This window comes from Procambarus clarkii, chromosome 59 (genome assembly GCF_040958095.1).
Source record: "Procambarus clarkii isolate CNS0578487 chromosome 59, FALCON_Pclarkii_2.0, whole genome shotgun sequence".
Classification (NCBI taxonomy): domain Eukaryota; kingdom Metazoa; phylum Arthropoda; class Malacostraca; order Decapoda; family Cambaridae; genus Procambarus; species Procambarus clarkii.
The window spans coordinates 25604727-25622017 of NC_091208.1; the positions used below are offsets into that span (position 1 = coordinate 25604727).

At 44.9% G+C, this 17291-nt stretch overlaps 1 protein-coding gene across 1 annotated transcript in view; it reads right to left on the minus strand.

Annotated features, from left to right (window-relative positions):
- LOC123768273 (protein PIF-like) overlaps positions 1-1596 on the minus strand; it is a 52396-nt gene extending 50800 nt beyond the window's left edge. The window contains exon 1 of the mRNA XM_069307150.1: positions 1573-1596. Within this exon, the coding sequence (XP_069163251.1) occupies positions 1573-1596 (24 nt within the window). The remainder of the gene's footprint in view (positions 1-1572) is intronic.
- Positions 1597-17291: the final 15695 nt, after the last annotated feature.

Sequence of the window (17291 nt, forward strand, 5' to 3'; positions counted from 1 at the left end):
TCGGGCAAAACGTGGAGAGGTTGGCTCAGCTCTCGTCCCAAGGACAGCCTCCTCCCATGTCTCTCCAGTCTCTACTTACCAAAAAACTCATTAATCTATCAAAATAAGTTTTTTGGAACTCGTCCAAAAAATTACTCTCCCTCTTCGTCTAATGTGTCTACTCGTGCAAAATCATTTGAATCCCAAAAATTTGATTTTCAGTAAATAGTTCCCTGTTTTCTGCAGTCATCCACGTTACAGTTACTGCGATAATACCCCTCCCTTTCCAGGCCATTGTCGTTGTGAAGAGCTTGGTGGGCGGCTGCCGGGGTGTGATGCTCCACGGGACAGTCCTCTGTCCTTTTGTAGCCTTATATGCTCCTACTGCCTGTTACGGCCCTCTCGGGACGCAACGGGGTTCTTACTCTGATGTTGTTAGAGGAAGTTGTATCCGACCCCAAGCCAGTAGTGGCTTTCAAGGGATGTGATCCGTGACGCAAGTAACTTAAAGGGGGTAGGGAAAAAAAGTTAAGAACTTAAGACTATAATTATTCCCATCACCAAATAAATAGTATATAAAAGTGCACAGGGGGAGGGGTATTAACACTGTACAGGGGAAAATACACAATTGTTGTCTTCTGCTGAAGACTCTGGTGCAAAACTCTCGGAGCTGAGTCCTCGGTGCTTCTTCGTGGCCACACAACGAATTCTTCTGAGAAGTTGAGCCTACCCTGGCCACAGGTCAGCCAAAACACAGGTCCACTGGGGGCACCGCCGTGGAGGCCGTCAACCACAAATCCAGCCGGTCTGCTGGCAGGTTCCGGACCCGCAACGCTGATCAGGCCACTCCACGAACGATATTAGGGTAACGCCCTAGACAGGAGTCTCGTGTGATATCACAAATCACTCTCCTGTCCTCAGTACCCCAGTGGATAATCGTCTCCTACAGTCGGCCCCGGGTAATCCTTCTACTGTCACTCCACTGACAGGGTAACACCACAGTGTTCTTCCGGGAAGCGACTTCACAGCTGCTGCAGCAAAGCACAAGGTATGGAGATGGCTGCCTCAGGTAGACTGACTCAACTCCCATCACAGCAGTCCCAGGTCGACTCTGTAAGCAGACACGTCATCAATAACAGGGACACTAAAACATCTCACTTACAGGCTCAGGTACAAACGCCCACCTATCCACTCCATAGATGGCGCAGTTGTCTGAGCTTCACCTCACCAGAGGTCAGCAGCGGCGGTGTTGAGCGCTGAACGGGACTGGAAACTGGCCCTCGTAGTCAGTATACGTCGTCCTCACCAGGTGTCGTCGTCCGTTTGGAGGGGGTTTCGGGAGCTGACCCACAGATGGCGCGGTCATCACTGCTCCGGGCTCGGACGCTGGATCCGGGTTCGTAACACTGCCATCTTCAGAAATTGTGCTGGAAGCCTTTTCCTCTTTCTTATGTTTCGTTTTTCCTCCCCCCCTCCCCCCTCTTCTCCTTTGTGATTGTCATTTCCCGGCGACTTTTTGTCATTCTTGATTATTCTTTCAAACATCTTCTTCTGTTTTGACGCCCGGGTGTTTGTGGAGGCACACTCTCTCACCTGTAAGACTGTGGTACCCGACATTTCGAGCGAGGGGACACTTTTATTGTCAATCCTTGCCTTCATTATTGAACACGATCTCGACGGACTGACGGTTCTTAAGGTGGCGATTGCGGGGCGTATACCCATAGTGCACCCCTGGAGGGTCCCTGCCTTGGCCTATCCTCTAATTGGGACTCTTTGGGGGGCATGGGCGCTTATTCATGGATGAAATTATTACCTGTTCATTTATATACCGATGACTGATCCTCTTTTAACTTCACAGACTCTTGGGGTTGGCGACCAGAGCCTCGAGTCGGGCTGTGATGGAAGGCCAAGCTCTGTAGCCCCCACTACATTGGGCCCAGACCAAGCTGCTTCCATGACCCTCCCGACTACCCCTCTCCGCTCCCCTCTCACCTCTGTGGCAGGGTCGAGCCCCAAGCCCCTAGTGATGACTACCTCATCACCTGGAGCAGCTCCTTCTCTCATTGTGGCAACTGCACCTTTTACAAACAATCTTACTGGAGGTGCTCAGCACCATTCCCTTCGCAGACGCACTCACACAATTCTTTCCAGTTCTACTATGTTCCAAGCCATGTTTGGTCCTGTTACATGGACTAAGTACTTTGATCTTAACCATGTCGATTCTACACGTCCTGACGATTTCTTCGTCCATAAACACCGCGTTGATTCAGTGGATATCTTTGTCACTTTTAACCCCACCCGTACTGGTAAACAGGTCGTTGTTGCTCCTTTTCAGGAAGCAACTGTCCACTTAGCCTCGTTGTCCGGCATTGGGAGACCCCTGTTTGGATCTTCAAAGGTGCATCGTTAAATGCCAGCATTGGCACAGTTATTCTCCCACACCATGTTGCAACTAGTGTTTGAGACCTGAAAGACTACCACGAAGATATTCAACATATCCTTGAAGCCCAAGGCCATTTTATCCTCCAGGTTGATATGTTCACTCGACCCCCTAGTGCTCGTCGTCTACCTCTTCGAGTTGTGAAGATCACTTTTCATAGTAGATCCCTTCCACCCTTTTTAATTCTTGCTGGTGCCAGATGCTCTGTTCAGGAGTACATTCCCTCTCCTAGACTCTGCAATAGGTGTTGGAAATTTGGGCATGGTCCCCTCAAATGCACAAGTGCAGTGTCTCTATGCTCCTTATGTGGGGACTCAGGACCATTACAGAGTACGACAGAGTACTCTTCTCCCCAAAATCACCACATCAATTGCGATGACGACCACTCTACCTTCTCCCATGCGTGTATGCACTACAAATTTGAGGAAGCCATCCTCGATTTGAAACCCCGCGATCGTTTGTCTTTTCCTGAGGCAAGACGCCAAGTACACCATCTCCCCTCTTTTGCTAGCATAATTATGCTCGTGTGTTGCATTCCACCTCTCCTCGCCCTTCCCCTCCTTTCTCAGTCTCACAACCGTGTCCAGGCCTTGGACCTGGACACGCCCATCACCACCTCCTCTGCTCCTTTACGTTCTGAACCAGAAGGTCCTCCTCCTGGCTCTCCGTCTGGTGTTTCCGTCCTTCCTTCCCAGTTTGCTCTGTCTCCTGTGTCCTCTTTTCCTTCCCCTGCCTCCCCACATCCTTCTTTCAAGCCCTCTTCCCTGTCTCTTGGCCCTCCACGCTGCCTGTCTGCCCAGGCTGTTGTTCATCCTCCTCCCTGCAATCTTCACGTTGATCACTCCTATTCTCGTTCTCCTGTTGAGACTATGGAGGCTGTCGCCCAGTAAGTTGTTTCTGGCACACCAGTCTCTTTAAGTCAGAAACGTAAGCCTGGCTACTCTCCTTCGTCCTCCCTGACAGGTAAGAAGGCATCACTTTCTTCTCCAACCTCCACCTCCGACTATCACTGCATTTCCCATTTCGGGGGTCGGGCCCCATGTCCCAACTATGGAAGTTCCCTTGGTCATCGATTCTCTCTCGGTTGCTGCCCTTGATGAGGTGGGCTTCCCTGTTTCTGTCCCCCTCCCCCTGATCCCCCTTGGCTGCCCCTCTCCACTGTTTACTCCAGACTCTGTCCGCCTCTAGTCCGTCCTCTGACTCCCTTGACTCCGTCGTCCTTGCTAGCTTTACCTATGACCCGTAACCCCCAATTTCACTGAGCCTGATCCTGATCTTACTTAGTATAGTGTGTTCTTCTTTGCCTTTGTTTCTTCATTGTTCTCTATTGCTGTTCTCTCTCTTTTCGACAATGTTTATTCTTCAATGGAATATTTGTGGATTTTATGCCAAATGTTCTGCAGCCCGTATCTTTGTGTGTAAATGGTAAACAGTCTGTTCCATTTATCTCTCCCCAAATGTCCCACATTCTCTTCCTGATCTTAAGCACCTGTTGGGCTCCTTAACAGAGCCTGTGCTCCTAATGGGTGATTTCAATTGTCGGCATACCATCTGGGGTGATGCTCTGACAAACACCCGGGGCTCCCTTCTAAAACCATTTGTCCTATCTTCTGGTGAACCCACTCATGTATACTCCTGCACTCGCACCCTCTCCTGTCTTGATCTTTCTCTCAGCTTGCCTTCTCTTTACTTAGAATTCACGTGGCGGGTTCTTGGTGACCTCCATAACAGTGACCATTTCCCCACCCTTGCCACCTTTTTCACTTTTCACTCTTCCCTCTCCTTCCCTAGGTGGCAATTTGCCAAGACTGACTGGAATCTATTCACCCTCCATGCTTCTCTTTCCGACCACTCCCCTCTGCCTCTCTCTCGAGCCCTCCTCCTTTTTCATGAGACCATATTCGACGGTGCCCTCCGCTCTTTTCCTTGCTCTACTTCCTGGGGCAACCGGAAGTGCATTCCCCTGTAGAATGCAGACTGTGCTCGGGCTGTCCGCTGTAAGGGGGCAGCCTGAAAGAAGCACCAATGCAGGCAGATGGCTGATTCTTATATTTTGTTTCGGAAGGCGAGTGTGGAGGCCCATAGGACCATCCGTGTAGCTAAACGTGAGAGTTGGAAATCTTTTGTCTCCACCATTACGTCCGATACTTCTCTGCCGCAGATCTGGAAGAAAATCCGCAAGATAGCGGGTAAGTTTATTCCAGATGTCGCACCAGTCCTTCACCTCCTTAGTACAATTGTGGCGGATCCAGTGGCGGTCGCGACCAAACTGGATTCGACTGTTAGCTCAGGTTCTCATCTTCCTCCACCTTTCCTTAATCGTAAGCTCATTCTTGAATCCTATTCTTAGATTTATGCACTCATCTCCGGCTTCCCTATTATGATCCCTTCTCTCTCTCCAAACTTCTGTCTGCTCTGGCCCTCTGCAGTTCTACAACAGTGGGCTCAGATGACATTCATTAGGAGATGCTTCGCCATTTCCTCCATGCGCATCTCGGTATTTACTGAATCTATATAATCGTATTTGGGAGTCGTCGTCAGTCCCTGAGGACTGGCTCCAAGCGGTGGTTCTTCCTATTCGGGGACCAGGGTCTCTAGGGACAACCCCTAAGGACTCCCCTCCCCCCCCCCCGCATTGCCCTCACGAGTTGCGTTTGCGAACTCTTTGAACGTATGGTCAATGTCAATGAACTCGACAACTTATGACAATCATCTTTGTACCTTTATGTAACTCCTTTTTTGTAATAAAGTTTAAATATATATATATATATATATATATATATATATATATATATATATATATATATATATATATTGTGACGGTAACGCGTTGGTGTTCGGCTGTTTAAGGCTAGGGGTATGGCCTCGTCACATAGTTATAAAAAAAAATAGAAAAACTGGAACTTCGTCTGTGGTAAGGTAAGGAGAAGACACACAAAACACAAGTAAAACTTTAACAATGAAATTTTAATTACGTTAAATAAATCAAAACATGAAAATAATGCACAAACAAATTCTTATAATAAAATCAATGAATCAAAATAATAAGAATACTTAAATGACACAATGAAAAGTTACGTTAAGGCAAAATAACAAGAAGTGCAACACAAAGGTAAGTGGGAGGTGCTGGAATATTGGCTTAAAGCCACCACCTCTCTCAGTACACGCTAACGTCTAGCTGTGAGGTGTGATGGCCACGAAAGCACTGAACATTCTGAGGACTGATGTTGGGGCGACCCCAGACATCAGGTAGTATGGGGGGCGAGTGCAGGTGCAGCCAGACCGGCGACCAATCAGCGCAGCCGGCAGCGATCAACATGTAGTTTGGTGATTTGGGTCCGAACAGGTGGCTGGCTGCATACGTTTTTGCTCACCCTGGCAAGCCTTGCTGGTGTTGTTGTCGTTGTTGGACATTTCTTCCATAGTCTTTTATATAATTGTGAAGACGTAATTATGGAGGGAAGAGCAGGCTCAATCTCTTGAAGGAGATTATCGTCACAACTCTCCCCCGAAGCCTGCGGTTCTGGAAGAAGTACGTCGTTATGTGGTGGAGTATTAGATGGAGTTGCTTCTACTTCATAAACTCTGGAGAGATCATGGGCTAAGATGTTGTCAGACTCTTGGTATAGCGTGTCTCCAGGTTGAATTTCTGCAGTTAGCAAGCCCATAGTAGAAGACGTTGAGATGAGAAGTGGGCGTGCTGCAGGAGGTGTAGGGTGGTGTGGTCCGTATTGATGGTGGACCGAGCACTTTTCAGGTGTGGAGTGAAGTGCTGAAGCTTCAGGATGAGGAAGAGTAGCTCCTTGCCAATTGTTCCGTCGTTCCTTGTAGCAGTAGTCGCTGACAGGTGTATTCTTCTCGCCTCGTTGCTGCATCACGACACCACCATCGTCGGTACCATTGGCGTCGACATGGAGGATGTAGGGCTTATCTGACGAGATGAGAGTGGAATTAGAAGAGGGCATAGGAGCACGAGTATTATCCTGAAAGCATTTGGGAAGATCATTAAGGATTTTGGAATTAGAAAGCGCCGACTCCTTGTCAGTGCTTTCGGGAGGAGAAGCTGGGAAGGTCTCACTGTGGATGTAGGGTTCTGTGAATGTGGAATAGTTAGTCAAGACAGTGGGAGGAGTACCATTATATTGCTTCAGGAGGTTGACGTGGCACAGCTGGGTCTTCCGCCGCCTATCTGGAGTCTCTATCACATAATTATTATTATTCCTGCACTCTTTGACGCAGTAGGGTCCTGAAAATCTGTTTTGTAAAGGTGAACCTGGGATAGGGAAATAAGCAAGGACGAAGTCTCCCGGCTTGAATTTTCTTACTTTGCTGGTCTGGTCGTAATGAGTCTTCATTCTCACCTGGGCTTTCAATAGATTATCATGAGCAAAGCGGTGGACTCTCTCTAGAATGTGTTGAAGGTTTTGAAGAAACTGGGGCACATTCTGATGCTCACTGAAGGTGGCATCTCTGAGAGAGTCTTTGAAAGCCTTAAGGGGAGTACGGCACTTACGGCCGTAGAGCATCTCATAAGGAGATACTCCTAGGGACTCATTGGGGAGACTTCTGAAAATACACATTATTAGGTCAATCTGCTTATCCCAATCCTTTGAGGTTTCACTACAAAACTTTTTCAAGAGTGCTTTGATGGTCTGATGACTACGTTCAAGAGAACCCTGTGAAGCAGGATGATAGGGGCTGGACAATACCTGTTTGATGTTGAACTCCTCCAGTGTCCTTTTGAAGAGATCACTGGTGAAGTTGGTGCCACAGTCACTTTGAATCTCCCTGGGAAATCCGTATTGAGTGAAGATCTTCAATAGATGTTTGATAACCGTAGCAGCCGTGATGTTCTTCACTGGAACTGCTATGGGAAATCTGGTGGTAGGACACAGGATGGTTAGGATGTAGGCGTTACCTGAACTGGTCCGAGGTAAAGGACCAACACAGTCTATTATGAGTCTGTGGAAAGGTTCCGCAGGCACCTGTATGGGAATCAGTGGTGCTCTGGGAATGGAGACGTTCGGTTTGCCTGCCATCTGACATGTATGACACTGTTTTACGTACTGTTTGACGTTGTTTACCATACCTGGCCAGTAGTAGTCTTGACGAATCCCATGGTAAGTCTTGTTGAAGCCGTAGTGGGAGAATGCTCCGTGGGCCAGGTGTAGAATAGTGGGCCGCAGGCTGGTGGGAATCACAAGTTGTTCGGTGTTGGCCCAATCGTCCTCCTCCTTCAGTTTACTGGGTCTATATCTGCGGTAGAGCAAGTCGTTCTCTAGGAAGAACCCAGGAATACTGTCGGGTTGAGTCTCAGCCTGGAAAAACAATGGTGTTAAAGTAAGATCTTCCCTCTGCAACTTACGGAACTCCAACTTGGTCAGATGCGGGGGTAGTTTCTGAGGGTCTTGAGGGACAGCGGTAGCAGTAGAGTCAGCTGGCTGTGGACGTGCGGCTTGTGCACGGGTGGTCACGAGAACCGGAGGAGAAACTTCATCACTCTCTTGAACCTCTGCTGGAACATACTCAAGAATAGGATTTATTGGCACAGAGTTACACACCTGGGGTTTGTCCATGACGATCAGGTTGGTCGGTTGCAGGTCTTCTGCCAAGTCGTTGCCTAGGAGAAGTTGCACTCCAGGCATGGGAAAAGGCTTTTCCCTGACGGCGACTTGGACTTCCCCGTTCACGTAGGGACAATCCAGGTGGACTCTGGCGAGAGGGTATGGAGTGGTAGCAGTGAGGTCAGTGATGAAGACTGTTTCCCCGGTGTAGACTATGTTGGGCACAGCCGACTTCAAGATGATCGATTGTAGAGCCGCTGTGTCCCTCAAGATCTTCAATTTGAAACGTCCCTCCGGATTTGAACCGTTGGCAGAGACAGTTCCAGTATACAGGTGGTTACTGAAAAGAGAAAGATCATTAACATCAACACCAACATTCATCACAGGCTTACCGGACTTAGGAGGAGTTGGTTTGGGTCTCTGTTGGTCAGTGGTTCCCTTGTATTGAGACTTACCACACTTGTCTATGGTATGTCCATAGAGTCTACAATACTTGCAGTACAGTTGTGAACCAGCTTGATCGGGGCTCACCTTCTCGTAACTGTACCACGACTTCTTACTGGAGGATGGTTCAGGTGTCAGCCGGTGGATGAGGCTGTAAGTGTCAGCCGACTTAGCACACTTCAGGTAGTCGGTTTCTTCTTTATCTGCTAAGTAGAGGCGGACAGGAGGTGGCACACGTCTCAAGAATTCTTCAACAAGCATCAGGTTGACGAGTTCTGTAAAAGTAGAGACATGTGCTGCTTCCAGCCATTTCATGAAATACCTCCGTTTCGTGTTAGCAAACTCGAGGAAGGTAGTGGTACTTGCCTTCAGGTGGTCACGGAATTTCCTTCTATAACTTTCAGTAGAGAGGAGGTAGGCGTCCAACACTGCTTGTTTCAGAGTGTAGTAGTCATTCTCAGACGCCAAAGTACTGAGTGTGACTGCAGCTCTACCTGTAAGATGGACTCTGAGAAGTGTGGCCCATTGGTCGACAGGCCAACTGAGTTGATTAGCAAGGGTTTCAAAGGTGGTAAAGAACACATCAACTTCTGCTTCTACAAAGGATGGCATTAACTTACTTGCATGTGATATATTAAAACTGATGGGAAGATTGGCAGTAGCTTGCTGGCGTTGAGCGAGGTGTGAAGTTTCCAACGTGTATTCCCGTTGACGACACTCAAGAGCCAGAGTCGCTTGTTGCTTGTCATGTTCGCGTTGTATTTCCAACTCGCGTTGTTTGGTTTCAAGCTGTAAGCGTTCCCGCTCCTGGAGTGTTTCAAGCTGTACTCGTTCACGTTCACGGAGCATTGCAAACTCACGTTCCTTGAGGGCGATTTCTTCCCTTCTTAAGGCAGCCTCACGTTCTTGTTCTTCCCTTCGTATGGCAGCTGCTCGTTCTTGTTGTTCGAGGGCTTCCCTTTGCTGCTCACGTTCAATCTTGGCCAGCTCTAGTTTGAGTTTCAGCGTTGCCAAATCAGTTTTATCTGCAATATAATAAGTTTCATGAGTTTCAGAGTCTATCTTACCTTGCTCTAAATAGTAATCCAGCAACAGGTTGTGTATGTCATTTTTGTTGGCTTGGTAGGGAACTTCTAGTTGATACTCATGTGCAAGAGTTTGTAGTTCAGTCCTCTTGGCACGACTTAAAGTCCCTATTTCACCTGCTGGATTTGCACGGAAAGTTTGGAGACGAAACATGGTGAAATTAGCAAATAAAGGTACACGAATATTCAATAATGAAATGTCAGAAACAGGACAACGTGGCAACTGGCACCTATCCTGTGTGATCTTTAACAATTAACGTTAAGTGAAAGATATTAAATGATTAAATTAAATCAAGGGCGCAGGAAATCTTGTACCCGGTACTCATGTAAGAGAATAAGGGCAAGAATATCCTACTAACAAATGAAACAAAGTTTCGAAAACAAATGAAACAGTTAAATGCTTCAAAAGTAAAATTGGTAGTCCAAGGATGTAGGCATACCTTGCCAAGTCTCTATAGGACATAAAGCAAGTTTTTCCTACTGAATTTAATATGATACTTACAGAATTAGCGAACTTTTGTGCTCTGAAAAAATAAGCTAATTCCCTACCGTTGTATGTATCATCATCTCTGACTGACGTGTAGGGGTGCGAGGTGTCAACTGGTGACGAGAACTGCTGCTGAGGTCCCAATTCAGCAACTAAAGTTCGAGCTAGAGGAACTATGGCCCTCTTTGTCCTCCTACAGTCAGATTGCAGAAGATTGGGTACTCTTGACCCGGGGCAGACCACAGTACCAGGGTACCAATATGATGATCTGTCAGAATGAGAAATATTCAAGGGACATAGATGGTAAACACGAGTAATAACAAGGAGGGAGAGATGACCAATTAAGAGTATGACTGCGGCCTACAGTCACCACGTAATCCAAAGTTGTCTCACCTTCACTAATGTTACTCTCGTAATGCACAATACACCGCACCTTATAAAAATGAAATTGAATGAAAAATAGTAAAGCTACGTTAACAAAGTTAAATACGCTTACCATCAATTACCACTTGGCACCAGTACCTGAGTGAAGCTCCTAGGACAGGCCCCCATATAACTTGTGACGGTAACGCGTTGGTGTTCGGCTGTTTAAGGCTAGGGGTATGGCCTCGTCACATAGTTATAAAAAAAAATAGAAAAACTGGAACTTCGTCTGTGGTAAGGTAAGGAGAAGACACACAAAACACAAGTAAAACTTTAACAATGAAATTTTAATTACGTTAAATAAATCAAAACATGAAAATAATGCACAAACAAATTCTTATAATAAAATCAATGAATCAAAATAATAAGAATACTTAAATGACACAATGAAAAGTTACGTTAAGGCAAAATAACAAGAAGTGCAACACAAAGGTAAGTGGGAAGTGCTGGAATATTGGCTTAAAGCCACCACCTCTCTCAGTACACGCTAACGTCTAGCTGTGAGGTGTGATGGCCACGAAAGCACTGAACATTCTGAGGACTGATGTTGGGGCGACCCCAGACATCAGGTAGTATGGGGGGCGAGTGCAGGTGCAGCCAGACCGGCGACCAATCAGCGCAGCCGGCAGCGATCAACATGTAGTTTGGTGATTTGGGTCCGAACAGGTGGCTGGCTGCATACGTTTTTGCTCACCCTGGCAAGCCTTGCTGGTGTTGTTGTCGTTGTTGGACATTTCTTCCATAGTCTTTTATATAATTGTGAAGACGTAATTATGGAGGGAAGAGCAGGCTCAATCTCTTGAAGGAGATTATCGTCACAATATATATATATATATATATATTATGTGACGGTGTTCCCCCCCTTATATTTCTCCCACGCCTGCAGTAAGAGTCATGTCCACTTTACCCAAGCGTTCTCTACGTCGCAGGCATCAATTTGATATATGTGGGAGAGTGGAGTGTTCTCGGAGAGCCGAGAAACTTGTGAAACAATAATATTTTGGCCTGTGGTTTAGGCCCTTTAGGAAGCCAAGATGGCGCTGGCTCTCCTGTTTCCCCGCCAAAACTGTGTGACGTCAGTGGCACCGGATTGGTCACCGACAGCAATGTGGCACAGGGAGCCAATGAAAACCCCCCGTGGTAAAAGTGACGTCACGAAGGAAGGGGGGTCCGGGCAGCGCGCCGCGTTGGCGCCATCAGTCAGACACGACACGTCAAGGAGGTTGGACGTGCGACGATTGGTCCTGTCAGTTTGACAGTTGTTTCCCGCTCCCGTGGATTTACGCGTCACCTGAAGTCTGCCAGTACTCTGTGAGGTCTTCCCTAGTTCATGTGTTGAACCAGAGAGGGAATCAACGGTTATTGAGCAACAAGTGCTCCAGGACAGGTACTGTGCAAGAGGAAGTGAAGTCTGTGCAGTGACGTAGGCGACGTCTGAGACAGTTCACCCATTCGTGATGGCGTAGTGGCTGACCAGAGCCACTGGGTAGCAGAGGAAGAAGAGGACTAGCTGGGAATCCGGATAACTGCAGCCGAGAAGTAGGCGGGCAGCCGTAGTTGGGAGAAGTCGACGGTCAGGAGACCGACTCCAACCCTACAAGAAGTCGAGGAGGAGCACGGACCTGCAGGGAAGAAGGCACGGAGACGACGCGCTAAACGGTGGGACGGCGAGTAGTTCCTGGAGGACACGACGACGTGTGTGTGTGGGGGTGTTCCCGACACCAGGACCAGGAGCTACAACTCAACTCTCATCGGAGGATAGGTGGAAGTAGGTGTTTCTAGTTTCCCTCCCCATTCCCCTTTAGTCAGCTATACTATTCGGCTATATTATCTAGCCTGAGGATTTTATATGTCGTGAGCAAGTCTCACCCATGTCACAGTAAGGCACCAGTGTGCAGAATAGTACTATCAAGAGTACTTATAATATTCATGTTTATTATTGGTGTGTACAGGCACCCGGAACAAGTGATAAATTTACTGTGTTTTGTATGTCTTACAGGAGACTTTAATGTGAACATATAGTGAGAAATTATATATAATATTATGCCAGTATTTGGAAGTTAGGCTATGTGCCCAGTAACTATTTATTTACCATTTATTGATGTCTGATTTATCTATATTATATATATCTATGTTCATGCATTGAATATTCATTTGCGAGTGCAGTGATTTATTGTGTTATCGCCCACGAAAGGAAGTACTGAGAACTCCAGTGTTAAATACTTCATAAGATATCATTGAATGAAGGGCAGTGTAAAACCGTTACAGTGAATTATTGTTGCATTTATTATAGAAACGATTGTTTAAGCCCGAGAACAGTGTAGCGAAGTAATACGTGCTATTGTTGCAAATATCGAGTGTGCGAGCTTCTAGTGATCTTTGAGAACTTAAAGAAACAGCGCGCGTGACGCCAGATAAACAAGCAATAAACTTTCGCGCGGAGCCAGGCGCTCAGCTGATCGTGACATTGACGAGAGGGGGGAGGTGTTGCCACTTAGTGAGTGCATAATATACATGGGAACGAGCGACTCCTGCCAGGATCAGCTGATTTATTTATTGATATGACCTTGTGACATCTTTCATGAATTTTAAGTAAAATACAAAATACTTTTGTGTTTATATCATCCCCTCCATTTATCTTGTGGCTATATTATACTGGAAAGCAAAGAGTGATAAAAGTAAGTACCTGCCTGATTCCTGATCTATTGAGTGTGACCTTGCCAAGGTTACCACTAATTCAACCAGTCCACTGACGTGTTACTGGACACAGAAAACACCAGTTGGCGACCTTGTGGTTAATAGTAAAGCCCTATTGTTGGGGCGGGCCACACAACAGTTAAGTGAACAAGAAGTGTGTTCCCACTCCTTCTCAATCAGAGGCCGGTTGGGATTGACTGGGATACTCTCCGGGCGTGCAGTGGCGCCGAGAGGAATAGAGTGAAGACCCGCAGGGCTACGGTGAGTGACCTTGAGCATAACTGTTGCTTACCGAGGAACAACAGGTAAAGGTGATAACCCCAACATTGGCGACCTTGCCAGGATAAAGTACAGTTAAGGTTGCTCACCGAGTAGAGAGAGAGAACTGTGATACCCCCAACAATATATATATATATATACATATATATATATATATATATATATATATATATATATATATATATATATATATATATATATATATATATATATATATATATATATATATATATTAGTATATTTTGGTAGCAGTCTTTCCTGTAGACATATATTATTAAATATGACCAAAAAAGTAAGATTAATAATTCTAACACGAATTTTCTCAATCTTTCGTACATTTCGTTTCACTGTTGGAGGTAAATCAAAAATCAATTCTCCAAAATTCATTTTTATTTCTAGTCTGACGCGACACGAGCGCGTTTCGTAAAACTTATAACATTTTCAAAGACTTTAGTTCACAAATACACAACTGAATAGAACTTACGCATCTCCGATATTATATCTACATTTGAGTGAGGTGGAAGGGGTGATGTGGCATTAACACAAGACAGAACAAGATGTGGTATTAATAGGGTATTAATTTCATCAACACAAGACAGAACAAGAGTATTAATAGGGTATTAATTTCATCAACACAAGACAGAACACGAAACAATGGATATTGATATATATAATATATATATATTAATATATATAATATATATATATTATAAAAAGGAATAGGGGTGATAGAAGAAAATATGAGTGTTCAGTGAGAATCCACAAGGTTTTCTCTGAATACTTTTTATTTTCTTCGAGGCTATGGGGCCCTACAATTGCACCAGAAGTGGTACCCCTATATATATATATATATATATATATATATATATATATATATATATATATATATATATATATATATATATATATATATATATATATATATATGAATTAATAATTAATGTGTATAATTAATACATTTATATATTCATATTTAATTAATATTTGGTCTGTATTAATATTTCGATGTATTGTGTTAGGTGTTTGGGAGGTGCTTGTGTGAACGTGGTGTTGTGTGGACCACTGGCCTAGTGTCTGTTGTGTGTGTGTGTGTGTGTGTGTGTAATTACCTAAGTGTATTTACCTAAGTGTAGTTACAGGATGAGAGCTACGCTCGTGGTGTCCCGTCTTCCCAGCACTCTTTGTCATATAACGCTTTGAAACTACTGACGGTCTTGGCCTCCACCACCTTCTCACTTAACTTGTTCCAACCGTCTACCACTCTATTTGCGAAGGTGAATTTTCTTATATTTCTTCGGCATCTGTGTTTAGCTAGTTTAAATCTATGACCTCTTGTTCTTGAAATTCCAGGTCTCAGGAAGTCTTCCCTGTCGATTTTATCAATTCCTGTTACTATTTTGTATGTAGTGATCATATCACCTCTTTTTCTTCTGTCTTCTAGTTTTGGCATATTTAATGCTTCTAACCTCTCCTCGTAGCTCTTGCCCTTCAGTTCTGGGAGCCACTTAGTAGCATGTCTTTGCACCTTTTCCAGTTTGTTGATGTGCTTCTTAAGATATGGGCACCACACAACAGCTGCATATTCTAGCTTTGGCCTAACAAAAGTCATGAACAATTTCTTTAGTATATCGCCATCCATGTATTTAAATGGAATTCTGAAGTTAGAAAGCATAGCATAGGCTCCTTGCACAATATTCTTTATGTGGTCCTCAGGTGATAGTTTTCTATCTAGAACCACTCCTAGATCTCTTTCTTTATCAGAATTCTTTAAAGATTTCTCACATAATATATAGGTTGTGTGGGGTCTATGTTCTCCTATTCCACATTCCATAACATGACATTATTAACATTAAATTCCATTTGCCAAGTGGTGCTCCATATACTTATTTTGTCCAGGTCTTTTTGAAGGGCATGACAGTCATCTAAATTTCTTATCCTTCCTATTATCTTAGCATCATCAGCAAACATGTTCATATAATTCTGTATACCAACTGGTAGATCATTTATGTACACAATAAACATCACTGGTGCAAGAACTGAACCCTGTGGTACTCCACTTGTGACATTTCTCCATTCTGATACATTGCCTCTGATTACTGCCCTCATTTTTCTATCAGTCAGAAAATTTTTCATCCATGATAGAAGCTTACCTGTCACCCCTCCAATATTTTCCAGTTTCCAGAACAACCTCTTATGTGGAACTCTGTCGAAAGCCTTTTTTAGGTCCAGATAGATGCAGTCAACCCAACCATCTCTTTCCTGTAATATCTCTGTGGCTCGATCATAGAAACTGAGTAAATTCGATACACAGGATCTTCCAGATCGAAAACCATACTGTCTGTCTGATATTATATCATTTCTGTGTGTGTGTGTGTGTGTGTGTGTGTGTGTGTGTGTGTGTGTGTGTGGTGTGTGTGTGTGTGTGTGTGTGTGTGTGTGTGTGTGTGTGTGTGTGTGTGTGTGTGTGTGTGTGTGTGTGTGTGTGTGTGTGTGTGTGTGTGTGTAGTGTGTAGTGTGTGTGTGTATGTGTGTGTGTGTGTGTGTGTGTGTGTGTGTGTGTGTGTGTGTGTGTGTGTGTGTGTGTGTGTGTGTGTGTGTGTGTGTGTGTGTGTGTATGTGTGTGTGTACTTACCTAGATGTGCTTTCTGGGGTTGAGCTCTGGCTCTTTGGACCCGCCTCACAACTGTCAAGTGTGCGTCTTGTGCTACAGGACAGCCAACCCTTACGGGTGTGACTGCCAATGTTTATTATCATAAATGTTCTATGTTATTATTTATATTTGCAAAGAACATCTGCGTATGTTCTAGTTTCTGAAGTTCTTTATTCATGTTATAAGACTTTGTGTTAATACCCCGAGAGGGTATAGTTAGCGTGTTGATATAAGTTGGTAGTGTGTAGTTGCCCTGTAGGGGTGGACTAGCTGCCTGCCGTACTGCTCTGGTGTATTTTGTGGAGTGAGGAGGGAACGTTGTGTGCTCTGATGAGATACTTGTATTTCCAAGTTTTTATTCTATATCGAGTAAGGTAAGACAGTGATTGTTATTGCACTACGGGCTCGCCATAGCCCGTGCTACTTGGAACTTTTTGTTCCAGGTAGCGAATCTTAAACAACAACAACAATGATTATTTGTGAATGATTGTCTTCAAATTATCAGTGTATATTTATATAATTTTTTTTGACTTGTTAATCTCGTGGTTAAGTGACGTGATATATTTTTCCTTTGTGGGGACTTGTGGTATACCCCCCCCCCGAGTCTTACTAGGGGGGAGGAGGGTATACCACGAGTCTTACTAGGGGGGGGAGGGTATACCACGAGTCTTACTAGGGGGGAGGAGGGTATACCACGAGTCTTACTTGGGGGGGGGGAGGGGGTATACCAGGAGTCTTACTAGGGGGGGGGGAGGGGGTATACCACGAGTCTTACTAGGGGGGGGGAGGGAGGGTATACCACGAGTCTTACTAGGGGGGGGGGTCATGACATTACCATAGAAGTGGTCCCAGTTGTCAATGAATACTAATATATTTAATGTTAAATATTTGTCTAATCAGCAACAGACTCCAATTGCCCAAATTAGCCACATTTTTTTAACTGCCGTTCCTGGAACGATGACACGTATCATCCCACCCCCCCCCCCCTTGCTCCTAACTCCTGATTTAAACTTGTATATTAGAGCTAATATATTTTAAACTTTTATTATATTTTAAACTTTTCAACCATAACTCCTCCTTCCTCTGGAAACACAAACCGTAACTGTCTCTATTTCCCGCTTGTTACAACTTGTAATAAAGTTGTTACATTTTGGCTTAACGTGTTTATGACGTATTAGAACGTTGTTACAACTTGCTATATTGGTTGTTATAACTGGTTAGATGTTAAAACTTGTCCGAACGT